The sequence below is a fragment of the Phodopus roborovskii genome, unplaced genomic scaffold, assembly GCF_943737965.1.
Source record: "Phodopus roborovskii unplaced genomic scaffold, PHOROB, whole genome shotgun sequence".
NCBI classification, from domain to species: Eukaryota; Metazoa; Chordata; class Mammalia; order Rodentia; family Cricetidae; genus Phodopus; species Phodopus roborovskii.
In genome coordinates, this window is record NW_026125391.1 from 13,313,148 (window position 1) to 13,331,914 (window position 18,767).

An 18,767-nucleotide genomic window follows, 5' to 3' on the forward strand; every position below is an offset into this window, starting at 1 on the left:
ATATGTATGTATGTGTGTTTATGTATTATATTTTGAGGTGTAGAGGCTCATTTTATTATTTTATTATAAAATAACATATATAGACTTTTATAGATATTTTGCCTTCGTATATGTCTATGCACAGTGTACATGCCTACTACTGTGGTGCATGGAGTTCAGAAGAGGACATTAGATCGCCTGGGACTAGAGTTACACACAGCTATGAGCCACCATGTGGTTGCTGAGAATTGAACCCAAGTCCTCTAGAAGAACAGCCAATGCTCATAACGGTTTATATCCATCACTACCTACCTCTGGAGGCTGAGTTTCAGTCTATAGCTTGGTAGCCTTGAATTTACACAAGTCCCCCTGTCTTCTTAAGTTCAGAGATGGGAGGTGAGGGCCACCATGCCTGACTTTGGACTGTTTCTAAAGCAATTGTTTAGTCCTTTACCAGCTTTTACTTTTTTCTCTTGCCATTTTTTCTTTTTTTTTTTAGTTTCATTTTACATTTCAACCACAATTTCCCTCCCGTACCTCCTCCCACCCCCAACTCTCCACTCCCTTCTACCCCCCACCCCCCCACCCCCTAGTCCACTCCTCCTCATGGGTAAAAGTTTTCATGAGGAAGGAGTCAACATAGTCTGGCACAATAGTTTGGGGCAGGGCACAACCCCTCTTTGAACAAGCTAGATCATGTACCAGGATTATGTCATGGTCCTACCACTAGGGGCGCTTCAGCTAATCCAAGTTTCACGATTGCCTCCCATATACAGTGGGCCTAGTTCGGTCCCGTCTCTACAGTTGTAGGTCTAGAATTCATGACTTTTCACAAGCTGGCTTTTATTTTCTCTCCTACTAGAATTCCTTATAGATAGCACTCTCCTACTTAAGAGCCTCTGGTACTGATAGACATGAGCTATGGGTCCAAGTTAGATGCAGGACTTTCCATCTGTTCGCCCTCACCTGCCTTTCCTTTTATCCTCTCAACCATTGTGATGAGTGAATGGGATTCCATTTCTCCACCTTCTGTGCTCTTTTAGCTTGAGGCCCATGGTGAAGTAGAGAGAATGACCTCTCCTTCTGTCAGGGTACAGGCTTAAAGGCTTAAAAACTGATGCCACCACTCTTGCTTCATCCTCACTTTTCAGAAAGAGTAAGTATTTTACCTGTTTTAGTTTTTACTTAAGTATTTCTTTTGCTATAACACAGGGACATTTTTGTGACCTGCTACACTATAGTTTGCTTTACAATCTTCTTTCTCTCTACCTCACTAAGCAGACATATCTCGAGGCTGCATATTGCCATTGTATCTGTGCCTCTTAAAGCCTTCCTTAGGCATCAAGGTCAAAGGATCCTCACCCCAAAGCATATGCTTTCAGCAAGTCTCTTTGCATCTTTCCTATTGCTGTGATAAAATACCCTGCCAAAAGTAGTGTAGCAAAGGATGAGATTCTGAGCAGTGGTGGCACATGACTTTAATCCCAGCATGGAGGAGGCAGAGGCAGGCAATGGATCTCTGAGCTGGAGGCCAGCCTGGTCTACAGGATGAGCTGACTCAAGGAAATACGTCAAAAATGAAGCCACATTATTTATTGAAATGACATACAAAATAAATATTAGTAAATACTACAGGGGAATTGGAAGGATGGTAATTTGGGGTATTGTTCTGTTAGCTGTAATATACAATTATACCCTGGCATCTTTCTATATAGACTAGCCTTCAGAGACTTAGTTCACAGCCTGGGATAAATATTTTCTGTTGGGATCTAGCCAAGTAGCTTTGTGACCTTGAAAATGAGATAATGGCTGAGGATGTAGTATTTCTGATAGCAGGGATTCAATACACAACATTGCAAAATTAACACTGATAATCATACGATCACACAGCTAAAGCTGGGCATTGTAATAGATGCCTCTAAACTCAATACTTGGGAGGCTGAACAGGTGATTTGTGATTTCCAGATCAGTCCAACACCCATAGCAAGACTGTGCCTCAAAATAAATAAGCAAAAATTAAAAGGAAAACAAGAAAGAAGGTAGTCTTTGCTCTCTCAATAGTGTCAAATGGCCATTTTCTCTTTTCCTTCCAGTTACACTTATCTTCCCAATTAAGAATACCTCAGTTAGTCTCTCCTACTTTTAATCCCTCTTTATAGGGATTTGTTTTTTCCAGACAGGGTTTCTATGTAGCTTTGGAGGCTGCCCTGGAACTCGCTCACTAGCTCACTAGACTAGGCTGGCCTCGAACTCACAGATATCTTGCTGCCTGTCTCTGCCTCCTGAGTGCCTGGATTAAAGGTGTGTGTGATTAAAGTCTAAAAATCCCATTTTAAGACCAACTATGATTCGTTTAAACCTGTTCAAGCAATAGCTCAGTCTCTTGGATTTTTCCCTGGAGGTGGCATTTGGATGCCAAACTTGAACACCCATGCTGTCCTCTGAAGAACCAGGTTTCCACAGCAACCTGATTCCTTATGCAATCTGATTGTTCCTGGTCTCTTGACATTGGAACTATGCTACCTGATAATGGACCCCTGATTTCTGACTTCTCTACAACCTGGAAATTTGGCCACTGGACCTCGGCAACCTCAGCTCAGCTCATATTCAGGTCTCCTGAGCTGCTACCATGGACTCCATGTAGAAGAAGTTGTAGTTAGTTGATTCTGTGGACTTTCTTTTGGTATAGCCTTAGTTGATCCTAAGCCTTTGAAGCTCCCATTCCCACTACACAGGAAGCACCTCTTAGAAATGCATCTGTGTGTGACCCTTGGTTGACTTTTGACTTTACTTTGCAGGCTTCTCATCAAGTGGTACCCAAAGTTCAGTGTATACTCACTGCAAAAGTGCCAAATGTGAATGTAGTCTTTACTCTTTAACCTCTTTGTTAACTTCCCTGGGTCATTATTTGGCTGTCTCATTTGTTCCCATGTTGCTTCTTACTTCATTTTCTCCATTACACTTTTGTGCCCAATGTGTCTAATCTCTCAGGACCAGAAGGGACAGTTTTTAAGTTTTTCTTCCTCCCATATTTCCTATACATAACCTTAGCAGCTAGCTAGATGTCAAGTAGTCAGATGAAAAGAGTCCACTCTTTAAACTATTGTTTAGGGAAGCAAGGAATGGAATCCATTAACACAGATGATATGAGACAAACCAGCATAATTTTTCATACATAGAGCAAATGGAAAATGATCTTACTTTGACATAAAGTTTAAAGTCTTCTTTATCGAATCTTTAGGGGTTTCCTATCGTGCACCCCAATTCTGTTCATCTTCCTGGTCCCTATTGTATCCCTCTCCCATAAAACAAAATAAAAGGAAGTACACAAGCAAACAAAAGCAAAAACTATAACAACAAAAACAATAATCCAAAACAACAAACACCTGAAACAGAAAAATCTGTTTCTCCTTCTCTCCTGACACTATGTCACCTCTTCATGTGTCCTGATGGCATTGGAGGCTTTGGTGTGTCATATAGTATACCCCCTTGCCCCATCAGCTTGACAGGCAACTGTGCGTAGCAATGAGTTGGGTTCAAGGCCTCTAGTTTTTTATATACTATCCTCACTGGATCTTCATCGGAGCTCTTCTGGGGTAGCTTATGTGTTGGAGATCTTGGGGATATCATTCCACATGACTAGTCCCATCACGGGCTCCAGCAATAGCTGGATGTGGTAGATGCTAGGGTGGGTAAACCCAAGGCCCAGGTTGTGGGTCTGGGTGTTAGCCAGGCAGGGCAGATCGAGCCACTGGGACCACCAGCCTTGGGTACAGTGGGGAGTCAGCTCTCCTACATGTATGTCCTCAGATTAGGTTCATCCTCACCTGTGGTGAGGGGTGAGAGCCCTCTCTCCCGAGTGCAGGGGCCAGCTCCCTTGCTGTAGTGGGCAATAAGAGGCAAGGGCAGATTTCCCAGGGCAGTGAAGGGCAGACTGGCTTTGATTTCATCTCACATGATTCCTAAGGCCTCCTGAGATGACACTGGCCACAAACACCAATGCAGACTCTAGCTGCAGCTGGATCATCCATCCACACATGGCACTTAGCCACAGCTTTGGCCTGGCTCCAGGTGGAGGGAATGGCCACCCAGATGGCAATGATTCCAGTAGCCATGTGCTCTCTGGACACCACGAAGGCCTCAGGGCACAGCCCCGACCCTGGGCCTCTACATGACTATTAGTAGTAATGAAGGACCCAGACCTCAGGTCAGATCTCCAGCTAGGGTAGGACCAATGCCCCCCCCAAACATGCCCCTTAGCAGTAGCTGGGTCTGGATATCACCACTGTCCCTGGTGGCATCGAGGACCAGAGACACTTATTTGGCCCTTGATCTTGTGTGTCTACACGGCCTTTGAAGGCAAAAGGAGCATCGGACATTAGCACAGGGCCTGACTACAGTGGGACTACAGACCCTGATATGGACCTCAGCTACAGCTCAGGTCCAGATATTGTCATATCATTGAGGAGCAGTGCATACCACTCAAACATGGCTGCATCCTGGTTCTCGGATACCAACCCAGACTCAGGTGGCTGGTTTGACCCCGGGTTCCTTCATTGCAATCTGTGGTATGCACTCTGAACTGCATATGTCAATCCAGATTCTGGTCACTATAAGACTATGGATCAAAACATGGCTCCCTGTGGCAGTCTGGGCCCAGATGACACTCTGGCCCTGGATGGTAGCACAGGATATCCATACTTATATGTCCCCTGCTGTCCCTCTGACTCCACCAAAGCTGCAGACTCTGGCCCAGATCCCCAGCCTCTGTATGGGCCCTAGTGGAAATCTGTGCCACAGAGTTCAATACAGATCCAGGCTGTAGTTGGGCAATGGACTCAGACATGGCCTCAGGCAGCAGCTTAGCCTTGTCAACCTCCTTGTTCCTAGTGGTAGCTCTGGTCACTCAGATCAGGATGGCTCTGATGGCAGCTCGACACCAACAAGGCCACAGGATGCAACCCAGACACCAGCCTTTATGTGGCCTTTGATGGCACCATGGGGATATAGGCACCAACATAGACCACAGGCACAGATATGGTCCTAGGCAGCTGCCTAGAACTGACTGTCACCATGGCTCCAAGTGATGGTAAGGCTACCCAGATCAGTACGACCCCAGTGGCAGCATAGCTCATGGACCCGAACTTAGCCCCAGGCCTTTGTAGTCAACATGGCACTCAATGGCAACAGGAACCATGAATATCAACACAGACCCTGGCTACTGCAAGACTAGAGACCCCTACATGGCCCTTGATAACAGCTTGGTCCAGACATTGCCATGGTCCTGGCAGTAGACTTCCCTCTTTAGTCTACAACTATCACCATGGACAACAGGAAGCCTCCAACATTTGTGCAAACCTCTCCATCTACCTTTCTTCCTTTATGTGTCTTTCCATGGTTAAGAGGACCATTCTGATTCTCTTAACAATTTTCTGCCCCTTATTTCCTTCCAGTGAGGGGGGCCCATGTGCCTTGTACCATTAAGCCCAGGGCCCTGGGTATGGTACAGTCAGCCTGGGCCCAAGAACCTGGGCTGGCTTTCTTCTCACATGCTAGGAAGGTCCTAGCAGGCTAGCCCCTTCCCTCCCAGTCTGAGGCAACCTACATCATGTGGGTGTACATATCCTCTTGACAGTCTGTGCCCAAAGATTGGGGCTGGCTTTCTTCTTGTCTGCTAGGCTGACATGATTTTTTAATTTATATGATGCTGGTTCTTTTCTTTCTTATTTTTTTTATTTATTTGTTTTATATAATCAAGTCCATTTAAATAAAAACAAACATTTATAGACAATATTTGGGAATTTGGGCGTTGTTCTTTCCAAACTACTTCCTTCTGGTAAGGGGCACTGTCATGGGGGATTTGAAGAAGATTCAGAAATCCTGGCTATAGTCTGTCAGGATGCTTTGTCCAGCTGTTTTGAATGTATGATCACCTGGTACTCTGTTTCAGGTGGTCTGGCTTGATCAAACCACATTAGTCTGGAAGGAATCCATATCTTTTCATTTTCTGTGGAAACAAAACTAGAAATCCTTTTCCCCAGTAACTTGTCCTTGAACTTAAATTTTGGAGTCAAAGCATTTTTTTTAATTTAATTATTTTACATGTCGATCACAGTTCCCTCTCCCTCCCTCCCTCCCAACCTCCCTCACTCCCTCCCTTCATCCCTCACTCCTTCCCTCCTTTTACACACTCTGCCCTCTCACATGAACTCTAACCACCCTCCCATCCCATCCCCCTACCCCAATTCCATATGTAGGGGAATGCCATCCAGTTGGGGTCATGTAGATCTGACAGGTCATGTGAAGTAGGAACTGGGGCTTCTCTCCTGTCTCTAGATTAAGGCAGTTATTCCTCCATGGGGGATGTGTTCCCAAAGTCCTTTTGTGCTCCAGGGATACATCCTGGCTCCACTGTCTGAGGTCCCTTAGACTGCTTAGTACTTCTGGCTAAGACCCATATTCAGGAGGGCCTGAGTCAGTCCCATGCTGGCTTCCCAGCTATCAGTCTAGTGGCCCGTTAGCTCCTCCTTGTTCAGGTAAGCTGTCTCTATGTGTTTCTGCCGCCTGGTCTTGTCCTCTCCCTCTGCATCTGAGTTCCACTTTGACTCAGTGTTTATGTATGGGTGTTTGCTCCTGTTTCTAACAGGCATTAGTTGAGGGCTCCATGGATAAGTTAGTTGTTGATCTCACTCTCCGGGATGGGCATTTATGGTAGCCTTTCCACGGAAGCTCAAATAATTAGTTGGCAGCAGACTCGTAGTTCTCTAGACATTTCTTTGTGTTCAATTTTATCTACAAACCAATATTGGCTCCCTCTTTTATGTTCTCTCTCTCTCTTTCCTGTCTTCTATTCCTAACCAGGCTAAATCTTCCTGGTCGCACATGATTTCCTTTCCTTTCCTCCCCCTTGTTTTCTCCTACTTCTCTCTCCATTCGCTGCCCCCCCCCCACTTCCCCTGAGCTCTGGGGGACTTGTCCATTACCAGTTCTGTGAGGGACTTTATATGAATCTCTTAGAATACACCTTGTATCCTAGTTCCTCTGGTGGTGTGAATTATAGGCTTTTGATCTAGGTCTAAAATCCATATATGAGTGAGTACATACTGTGTTCCTCTTTTTGTGACTGGGTTACCTCATTCAGGATGGTTTCTTCAAGTGCCATCCACTTGCCTGCGAATTTCAAGAATCCATTATTTTTTTTCTGCAGAGTAGTATTCCATTGTGTAGATGTGCCACGTCTTCACTAACCATTCTTCAATTGAGGGGCATGTAGGTTGCTTCCAGGTTCTTGCTATTACAAATAGTGCTGCTATGAACGTAGTTGAACAGATGTCTTTGTTGCATGTATGTGAATCCTTTGGGTATATGCCTAAGAGGGGGATTGCCGGGTCCTGTGGTAAACTAATTCCCATTTTCCTGAGGAACTGCCATACTGATCTCCAAAATGGCTGTATGAGTTTGCACTCCCACCAGCAGTGGAGGAGTGTCCCCCATTCTCCACATCCTCTCCAGCATAAGTTGTCCTTGGTGTTTCTAATTTTAGCCATTCTGGCAGAGGTAAGATGGTATCTCAAAGTTGTTTTGATTTGTATTTCCCTGATAGCTAGGGATGTGGAGCATTTTCTTAAGTGTCTTTCAGCCTTTTTGATTTCCTCTATTGAAAATTCTTTCTTTAGTTCTGTACCCCATTTTTTAATAGGGTTATTTGGCGTTGTGTTGAGTAGTTCCTTGAGTCCTTTGTATATTTTGGAGATCAGGCCTTTGTCGGATATAGGATGGGTGAAAATCTTTTCCCAGTCTGTGGGCTGCCATTTGGTCTTGTCAACTGTGTCCTTTGCCTTACAGAAGCTTCTGAGTTTGAAGAGGTCCCATTTATTGTTTCTCTCAGTGTCTATGCCCCTGGAGTTATGTTCAGGAAGCGGTCTCCTATACCAATTTGTTCAAGGGTACCTCCTACTTTCGCTTCTAAGAGTTTCAACGTGGCTGGATTGATATTGAGGTCTTTGATCCATTTGGACTTGAGTTTTGTGCATGGCGACAGACATGGGTCTATCTGCAGTCTTCTACACACCCTCATCCAATTGTGCCAGCACCATTTGTTGAAGATGCTGTCCTCACCCCATTGTATAATTTTAGCTGTTTTGTCGAAAATCAGGTGTTCATAGGTGTGTGGGTTAATATCAGGATTTTCAATTCGATTCCATTGGTCTACCTGTCTATTTTTATGCCAATACCAGGCTGTTTTCAGAACTATAGCTCTGTAGTAGAGCTCTGTCGTAGAGTGATGCCTCCTGAAGTTCTTTTATTGTATAGGGTTGTTTTGGCTATCCTGGGTCTTTTGTTTTTCCATATAAAGTTAATTATTATCCTTTCAATGTCGGTGAAGAGTTGTGGTGGGATTTTAATGAGGATTGCATTGAATTTGTAGATTGCTTTTGACAAGATTGCCATTTTTACTATGTTTATCTTACCTATCCAAGAGCATGGGAGATATTTCAATTTTCTGGTATCTTCTTTAATTTCTTTCTTTACAGCCACAAAGTTCTTATTATATAGGTCTTTTACTTGTTTGGTAAGCATTACACCGAGATACTTTATGTTGCTTGTGGCGATTGTAAAGGGTGATGTTTCTCTGTCTCTTTGACGTCTGAAAAAAGTAGGGCTACTGATTTTTTGAGTTTATCTTGTATCCTGATAGTTTCCTGAAGGTGTTTAGCAGCTGTAGGAGTTCCCTGGTATATTTTATTGGGTCGCTTATGTAAACTATCATATCATGTGCAAATAGAGACAGTTTGACTTCTTCCTTCCCAATTTGGATCCCCTTGATCTCCTTTTGTTGTCTTATAGCATTAGGTAGAACTTCTAGTACGATATTGAAGAGATATGGAGAGAGAGGGCAGCCTTGTCTTGTTCCTGATTTTAGAGGAATTGGCTTAAGTTTCTCTCCATTCAGTTTGATGTTGGCAGTTGGTTTGCTGTATATTGCTCTTATTATGTTTAGGTATGTTCCTGTTATCCCTGACCTCTCCAATACCTTTATCATGAAAGGGTGTTGAATTTTGTCGAAGGCTTTTTCTGCATCTAGGGAGATAATCATATGGTTTTTCTTTTTCTGTTTGTTTATATGGTGGATCACGTTGATAGATTTTCATATGGTAAACCATCCCTGCATTCCAGGGATGAAGCCTACTTGGTCATGGTGGATGATTTCTCTGATGTATTCTTGAATTCGGTTTGCCAGTATTTTATTGAGTATTTTTGCATCAATGTTCATCAGGGATATTGGTTTGTAGTTTTCTTTCTTAGTTGTGTCTTTGTGAGGCTTGGGTACCAAGATTATTGTGGCCTCATAAAAAGAGTTTGGCAATGAACCTTCTGTTTCTATCTTATGGAACAGTTTGAGGAGTAGTGGTATTAGTTCTTCCTTGAATGTCTGGTAGAATTCTGCATTGAACCCATCTGGCCCTGAACTTTTTTTTTGGTTGGAAGGCTTTCGATGACTGCTTCTATTTCATTGAGGGTTATAGGTCTATTTAAGTTGTTTGTCTGTTCTTGATTTAATTTTGGTAAGTGATAGTTATCCAGAAATTTGTCCATTTCCTTTGAATTTTTAATTTCTGTGGAATATAGATTTTCAAAGTATGACCTGAATATTGTCTGGATTTCCTCTGTGTCTGTTGTTATGTTCCCCTTTTTGTTTCTGATTTTGTTAATTTGCATGTTCTCTCTCTGCTTTTTTGTTGATTTGGATAAAGGTTTGTCTAGCTTGTTGATTTTCTTTAAAAAACCAACTCTTCGTTGCATTGATTTTTTGTATTGTTTTCCTGGTTTCTATTTTGTTGATTTCAGCCCTCAAGTTGATTATTTCCTGGTGTCTACTCCTACGGGGTGAATTTGCTTCTCTCTGTTCTAAGGCTTTCAGTTGCACTGTTAATTCTCTTATGTGACTATCCTCTATTTTCTTCATATGGGCACTTAGTGCAATGAACTTCCCTCGTAGCACTGCTTTCAAGGTGTCCCATAAGTTCGGGTATGTTGTGTCCTCATTCTCGTTGAATATTAGAAAGTCCTTAATTTCTTTCTTTATTTCTTCTTTGACCCAGGAGTGGTGCAAATGCACATTGTTCAGTTTCCATGAGTTTGCAGGTTTTCTACTATTTGTGTTGTTGTTGAATTCCAATTTTAAAGCATGGTGGTCCGATAAGATACAGGGGACTATTCCTATTCTCTTGTATCTGTTGAGGTTTGTTATGCCACCTTTTATGTAGTCAGTTTTAGAGAAGGTTTTATGTGGAGCAGAGAAGAAGGTATAGTCTTTTGTCTTTGGATGGAATGTTCTATAGATGTCTGTTAGCCCCAGTTGAGACATAACTTCTGTTAATTCTTTTGTTTCTTTTTTGAGTTTCTGATTTGTGGTCCTGTCTAGTGTTGAGAGTGGTGTATTGAAGTCTCCCACTATAAGTGTGTGAGGTTTTTTATGAGCTTTGAGTTTTAGTAGTGTTTCTTTTACGAATGTGGGTGACTTTGTATTAGGAGCATAGATGTTCATAACTGAGACTTTGTGGTGATGGATTTCTCCTGCGATGAATATGAAATGACTATCTTCATCTCTTTTGACTGATTTTGGTTTGAAGTCTAACTTGTTAGATATTAGGATAGCTATGCCTGCTTGCTTCTTATTTCCATTTGATTGGAAAATCTTTTCCCAACCCTTTACCCTGAGGCAATGTCTATCTTTGAAGCTTAGATGTGTTTCTTGTATGCAGCAGAAGGATGGATTCTGTCTTCGTATCCATTATGTTAGCCTGTGTCTTTTTATAGGTGAGTTAAGACCATTAATGTTGAGGGTGAGTAAGGAACATTGATTGTTGATTCTTGTTTGATTTAGGTATGTTGTTTCAAGTGGTATTGTGAATATATTAGTTCCACTTTACCCTTGGTTTCTGGTGTAGTTGGATTATCTGTTGCCTACATTTTTATGGGCATAGTTACCTTTCTTGGGTTGGAGTTTTCCTTCCAATACTTTCTGTAGGGCTGGATTTGTAGATACGTATTGGGGAATTCTGGTTTTGTCATTAAATATCTTGTTTTCTCCATCTATAGTGATTGAGAGTTTTGCTGGATATAGTAGCCTAGGCTGGCATCCGTGTTCTCTTAATACTTTTAGAACATCTATCCAGGACCTTCTGGCCTTGAGGGTTTCCATGGAGAAGTCAGGTGTAATTTTGATAGGTCTGCCTTTATATGTTACTTGTCCTGTTTCCTTCGCTGCTCTTAATATTCTTTCTTTATTCTGTATGCTAGGTGTTTTGATGATTATATGCCGAGGGGTCTTTTTCCTTTGGTCCAGCCTATTTGGGGTTCGGTATGCTTCTTGTACTTTCATGGGCATGTCTTTCTTCAGATTTGGAAAGTTTTCCTCGATGAATATGTTGAATATGCTTTCGGCACCTTTGAGCTGGGCTTCCTCACCTTCCTCTATGCCTATTATTCTTAGGTTTGACCTTTTCATGGTGTCCCACATGATGTTTTGTGTTAAGGATTTGTTGGATTTATGATTTTCTTTGGTCGATGAATCTATTTCTTCTAGTTTATCTTCTGCACCTTAGATTCTCTCTTCTATCTCTTGAATTCTTTTGGTTATGCTTGGGTCTGTAGTTGCCGATTTTTTGCCCAATTTTTCTATTTCCAACATTCCTTCGGTTTGTGTTGCCTTTATTTTCTCTATTTCAGTTTTCAAGTTTTGAACTGTTTCCTTCACCTGCTTAATTGTTTTTTCTTGGCTTTCTGTACTTTCCTTAAGGAATTTGTTCATTTCTTCCACTTTTTTGTTTGTTTTTTTCCTCCATTTCTTTAAGGAATTTTCTCACATCTTCTTTGAGGGCCTCTATCATTTTTATGATGGTAATTTTTAAGTCATTCCCTTCTGCTTCCTCTGCTTTGTTGTTGTGTTCCATTCTAGTTGGTGTAGATTCCCTAGATTCTGGTGGTGTCATGCTTGTCTTTCTGTTGTTAGGTGTTTTCTTGTATTGCCTTCTTCCCATAGCTTCTTCCAGTAGGTGTTGGTGGGTTCTCCCCCTCTCTCTATGGTACTTATGGGCTTATGTGGGTGTGAGATTGAATATCTGTAGCTCTGTGTGGTCCAAGCTCTCTAGGAAGTTTCTCCACAGACAGGGACCTAGGGATGGGGTCAAGGATGAGGATCCAGTAGAAGATGACAGCACGAACTCACAGTGGTCCTGCAGAGATAGGCAGATCTCTGGGAGGGGCCCGGTATTCCAGCAGAGGACTGGAGGTGTGGTCAGAGACCAAGCAGGTGGAAATTACAGGTGGTCCCATGTGGATAAGCAGGTCTCCTTTGTTCAGAGTTGCTCTGAGAATTCCCGAAGTAGGGTGGACTGTTGGTTCTACCCTCTGTCCCAGTGCTCAACCAGAGTGGCAGGACCGTGGGTAGGGTAGGGCACAGGGTAGGGAGGGCAGGCTAGCGGTGGGGATGGGTGTATCAGAGCTCCAAGGGTGCTCTCGATGGGGACAGGAGACAGGAGTAGCAGGATCAGGGGCCAACCCAGGGGGACAGGAGACAGGAGCAGCAGGATCAGGGGCCAACCCAGGGTGTTTGTGGCTGGGGAGGGGGGAGAGGTTATATGGGACAGGCAGCCCTGATTGGGCCCCGACTCACCTCTGGCCAATAGCTGGCAGAAGAGGACAAAGGCTGAGCTGAAACTTGGGAAGGTTTTGCAGGATAGTCAGATTTCACTGGAAACTGGAACTCTCCAGCTGAGGCCTCTTTCTTTAACAGAGGCCCGGATTTGGGGGTCAAGGATCTTGCGGGCAGGAGCTCAGAGTGGACCGCAGATCCACTGGTTCTTTTCTTAATGTCTTTGTCTTTACATTTTTTTTCCCATTTTAAGCCTAATCTCTCTTTTGACTTCTGAACTAATGCATGCATACAGTACACATATACATGTATGCAAAAACATATGTTCATCAATAAGTGAGTTGGTGGATGAATAAAGAGGGTCATATGCACAGAAAGGAAAATAAACTTTTTTTAAAAGTACAGTGATTCTGCTTTTAAGGGTGTGTCTTACACGTGTTAGTAATCCCATCAAGATCTTGCTAACTAGTTAATGTGGCCCCCAAAGTATCTAATTATTCTGTGGGAGATCTTGTAATATGTGGAAATGTATGTGAGATGTGCTTTATAGCTAAAAATTTGATCCTAAAATAGCATTTGGAACCATTATGTCATGGGAATTGTATTTGTATATAGACTTTAGAAAAAACTTTTCTATCCCTGACACTCCTTCAAAATTAATATTGAATCCAAAACCCATAATAGTAATTAATGAGCATTTAGAAAATAATTAAACGGGTTAAACGGGTTCCTCACCTAATAGAAGTGGCTTAAGCATTGGAACCTGAATACAAGGAAAAGCTTTGTGAGAATATCCCCAGAACTAACTGTGGCAAATGCACTTATGCTGTGTAAATTATCCAGCCTGTGATACGTTGTCACAGCTGAATCACTGAGTAAAAGAAACCTACTCATAAATCTAGAAGTCAGTGATCAGAGTATATTGCAAAACTTGCTAATTTTTATCAATTATTATAAATTGTGCCTAAAACAGACCTTCAAGTAGTTCTTACTTAAATGTCCTATATACTTCAGTATAAATAAATTAATGAGTGAGAAATCCTATAGATCCCTAAAAGAGGGTGTGTTTGGAAATAAGCAAAAATTGCAAGAATGCATTGGCTACACTTTGAGAACAATAACCATATCTTTACTACAAAAACATCCCCAAATTACAACTATTATTAGGCACAAGACCAATGATAGTGAAATCAAAATCAAGCTGTCATCACAACTATTATATGCATTAACACTAATTTGATGGACACACAGTATTTATCAATACAAAAATACTTCCAGGAAGTAGAAGAGGTGTAAACAGGCAGGTGGGTTTCACACAAAAGTATCTGTGGTGACCTAAAGCCTAATCTTGTGGCTAATCTACCATTGTTCTCAGTGAAATAACAGATATTGCTTCTTCTCCTCCTCCTCCTCCTCCTCTTCCTCCTCCTCCTCTTCTTCTTCCTCTTCTTCTTCTCTTCCTCCTCCTCCACTTCCTCCTCCTCCTTCTGTTTTTGGAGACAGGGTTTTTCTGTGTAGCTCTGGCTGTCCTGGAACTGGATGGAACTCACTCTGTAGACCAGGCTGGCCTTAAACTCACATGGATCCACCTGCCTCTGCCTCCCGGGTGCTCAGATTAAATGCACGTGCCACCACCACTCAGCAACAGCTGATATTCTAATCTGACAGAGTAGTTAACATTTTTAGAAAGAAATTTCCAACAGCCTTAAAAACATAAAGAAATAACTAATGCTTGGCTATTTCAAATTTAATGAACAAGGTGATTAGAGTCTATGCAGTAAGTCAGTCCAGGTAGGAGCTTTTAGATTCAGTGATAGGCCTTTATTTAACTTCTCAGTTCAAGCTCTTATTCGTCTAGATGTTACTGTCACAGCAGGAGATCTGTAGTAATGTAAAAAAACAGATTATAAACTAGATGACACAAAGTCAAGAGTGGTTCATGCATCACTTCCAAGCTCTCAGTTGGGCCTGGGGTTGTACAGGCGCAACAGAGTCTGAAATAGAAGCAACCACCCTTTGTTTATTACCTCCTTACTCAGCCTTGGAACAGTCATTTACAGATGGTATTCCAGATTTATTTGTTCTCTGTCTTTGTGTGTTTGTTTGTGTGAATGGGGTTACCAGGAACCAAATTCAGATCATCTGGAAGGACAGTATGTGCTGTTAACCTCTGAGCTATCAGATGATACTCAAGATAGTTTCTTGGATAAGCAAATCAGGGCACAGAGAATTTAATTAGTGGCTCAGTTTAAGTCATGTTTAATAATAAGGCTATGAGGTCTCTCCTAACAATTTGGCTTTAAAAGCTTCTCTCTTCACAGACATCCTGTTTCGAGGACTTTATTTTCTCTGTATATGTTTATGTTTATCTGCATGGTTATATAGCTCATGCTTTTTTATTCTTTATCAATAACTTGGAAGTCATGGTTGTTTGGATAGGGGTCAGACCTCAAACATCCATTGAACACCTGTATGCCTAGGATTCCTTGAGAGGATTGTGGTATTGGTTTTGATTTTGTCAACTTGTCATGATTAAGTCAATAATGACTGCACCAGAAAAGCATAGACATGTGCCATTACTCAAAAAAAACCAACTACTACTTTGTCCATATGCCTTTATTTCCTTTTCCCATGTGACTAGGCCTTAAGTTTATTTCAGCTTTTTAGAGCAAAGGCTTGTTTTGCCCAGGAAATCCTCTCTTTGGCCCATTTACAAAGGCTTGATATTTACATTCACAAACAGTTAATCTCATTTCTTAACACTTCAGATGATTTACGCACTCTGAGATCTGAGATCAGAACTATCTGTCATTTGTCGCTGACATTTCAATATTTTGAAATACTTTATAAAATATGCAACACACATAATTAAAACCACTACTACTATTTAATAATCTTAATGTACACATTCTTATTGTGTGTGTGTGGAAAAGAACTAAGGGCATTTTCTAGAACAAAACTAGGATATGCTTCCATAATGTAGAACCAGCCTGCACCAAAGAAAGCCTCAAAACAGTATCTGTACTAGAAGAATGGGGCCTCTGCTTTGTCAGCCAAATCCCTCTAATGTCTAAGTGTGAGGTCCACAAGTCCCTTCTGTTCTGGGGGCTGAGCTGTGGTTACTACTTCCTCCTCATGGGCTGCTACTGCTACCTGCCTAAACCGTGTCTTTGGCTCCTGATAAACCTGCAGTCGGAATGGCATTTTCTCCCTCCAGCACTTGCAAATCCGATTTTTATGTCTAACTAAGTGCTCTTGGTTTTTGCTCTACCTACTGCTGGGGCCTGGTTTCTAGCAGGCCTGTACCTAAGCCAGATCCGGCCTGTGTAATGCTGTTTGTAATGAGAAATCTAAACAGGGAATGGCAGCGAGGCATGGCAGGAATGTGTTTCCATTGGAGAAGTCAGTGCAGAGAAAAAGTATATGCAAAGCCATGTCCACAAGGCCTTTTCAGCTGCCCAGGACGGAAGACTAATGTTACTGCACAAAGGTGGTTAGCCTGCCAATCCTTCCTTACAGACTTGCTTTCTCTTCCACCCTTCCCCCTCCCCCCCACTCCACCCCCTTCTCACCCTTCTCTTCTCTTTTCCTTTTCTCTCCTTCTTTGGACCCTGCTGACTGTTTGCTCAGGTGGACAGTGACACCATTTGGAATGAGCTGCACTCGTCCGGTGCTGCACGCATGGCTGTTGGCTGTGTCATTGAGCTGGCTTCCAAAGTGGCCTCAGGAGAGCTGAAGGTGAGGTCTGGGTTGCATTAAGTGTGGGAAATCCAGAGAAGATGCTGAAACAGAGATGTTGTTGTTTGGGGATTGTGGAGGGGTGTCGTATGTTAATAAAGGGAAGAGATGGAGGGAGGAGGACAAGGAGATGGCCATTGAACTGTGAGCTGAACTTGTCTGTAAGTGGGTGCTTACAGTCCTGCCTGAAGGGCCTTCCTCGTCTCTGGAATATTCTGTAGCCAGAACATACTGGTATATTTGTAAGACCATAGACACAGTGAGCTAAACCTTGGTCCATGTTAAAAATACCATGGGTTCTGTGTGCACATGCTTGTGCATGTGTGTGTGTGTGTGTAAAATCTGTGATGCTGTCCCAACATTTTCTTTTGAAGTGACTTAAAAACTACAGTTACTGAGTAGTATGTTTAAGCTCAGAATACCACCCAGAGAGAGGAGGGGGAGAAAGTCAACACAGACGGAAGGGTTGGAAGGAAATTGTTGATTGGGAGGGTAATGAACCAGAGTATGTTTTTCCATGAAAGAACTTCAAAAATGAGCTATGCTTTATTGTTCTTTTCTTTTTATGGCCTCTTCTTTTCTACATCGTATGAAAAGAACAATGTCCAAACCCCAACATTTCCAGTCTAAACAATTTATAAAAGCCAGAGACCTGACAGACATTGACATTTTATTTGGTATTTTAACACTGCTATTTAAAGGTATGCCATGTGTGTCTTGAATGTAGCTACCCCAATAAACTTTGTTGGTGCTAACACAGGTTTTAATGCACTAGTTCACACACTTCATAATGTGATCTGGAATGGTGATTGATCTGGTATTTTTAGCAATTGTGAGGCTTGAGGGAAATGTGTTATGACCAGCAACACATTCACTGTGAGTTTTTAAATCTAAGATAAAATCTAAATAGAATTGTATTTTTTAATGTTAAATGAATTTTTATTCCAATTATACCTGAATCTTGTGTTTTAAAATGTAGGGTGGCACTGAAAAGTGTGGTGTCATCTTTCCCAAAAATAAGAATGTAAAGAAATAAGCTTTGGATGTGATAGGTTATGGGTTTTTGTTGTTTTAAAAGAAATGCCTGTGTACACTTGACAAGACTTAGCCTCAGGACACTAACTGGTCATCACGAGGGAGGGGGGAGAGGGGGAAGGTTAATGGGGCTGTTAATGAATGTAGTGGTTTCAGGCTTTATCTTTGCAAATAATAAATTAAAATGTCAGAGGGATGCAGCTTTTTGGACAGGCTTTGCTGTCCCCTGTAATGTCTCTGGGATAACTAGTTACTCAAATGACATCATGTCACATAAGTGGACATATTTAAAGAATATTTAAGGGTCTTGTTTTTAAAAGGATTTAAATGGCTTCATACTCCAGTTTTTTTGGGTTGTGTTGTTGTCACACCCACACTTGATGTCAAATGGAATTTTGTCAGCATTCATAATTTCTAATTGCTTTAAGTTTTAGACAATTTAATTGATAATTTAGAAGCCTCCTGAATTAGAATGCTTATAGCCAAAAAGTTATGATTGTCTGTTCTTGGGCTGTGCAGAATTCACAAATCTGTGAATGAAGAAAATGGAACAAAATTTAATTCCATATTTCACAGGTAGTTACAAATAATGTGTCAGCACAGTGTACTATGGACAAACTGACCACCAGCTGTACTAACATGGACTATTTATGTTAAGAACAAGAATTCCTACAGATGCTTGCTTTTTTTTCTCTTTGCTAAACAGTCAGCAGGCATTTTTTTCCTCAAAAAAAAAAAAAAAAAAAAAAAAAAAGGGGCTCTGCTTTCCTAGTATCTTTGTGGAACATGATTTAGTTTAGTTTCTCTAAGCTTGTTTCCTGACTTACCACCAAGCAGGACTGAAGAGGCTGAACACTGACACTGAGCTGTTTGCAAGTAAGGAAATCTGAATCTCAATTATGGGCCTTCAACATACAGAATAAGCAAATATTCCACATCAAAGCTCACCTTGCATTTGTGACCATTTTGGGTTTTGGAGTTAAGTCATCTCTCTGGTTGTCAAGAACAAGGGAAAGAAAGAAAATCCAAGATAGACAACCATAATAGGAACTGATCCATGCTCACAGCCACAAATGAACCCCTGACAGTTACTGATTTGGGAACAGGGAAATCACACTGGAAACACAGGAAAATAAATAAATAATTTGTAGACATGGTGAGAATTCAAAAACCTAAGCCAAATTTGTGAACCCCTAGTCAACCAGAAGGTCCCTCCGTTTCAACAGTCATGGCTGTCATTGTCCAGCCTGGTGGCCTTGCTGGCTAAGTGCATTGTTGCTTATGAGTTCACTACATTCTGATCCAAGAGGGTCTGGGTTTGATTCCCAGCCCCAAAGTGGCATCTTACAACCACTTG

At 41.9% G+C, this 18,767-nt stretch overlaps 1 protein-coding gene across 1 annotated transcript in view; it reads left to right on the forward strand.

Moving 5' to 3' along the window:
- The window catches only part of Hdac9 (histone deacetylase 9), a 757,858-nt gene that overhangs the window by 563,890 nt on the left and 175,201 nt on the right, over nucleotides 1-18,767 (forward strand). The window contains exon 17 of the mRNA XM_051175100.1: nucleotides 16,268-16,375. Within this exon, the coding sequence (XP_051031057.1) occupies nucleotides 16,268-16,375 (108 nt within the window). The remainder of the gene's footprint in view (nucleotides 1-16,267; nucleotides 16,376-18,767) is intronic.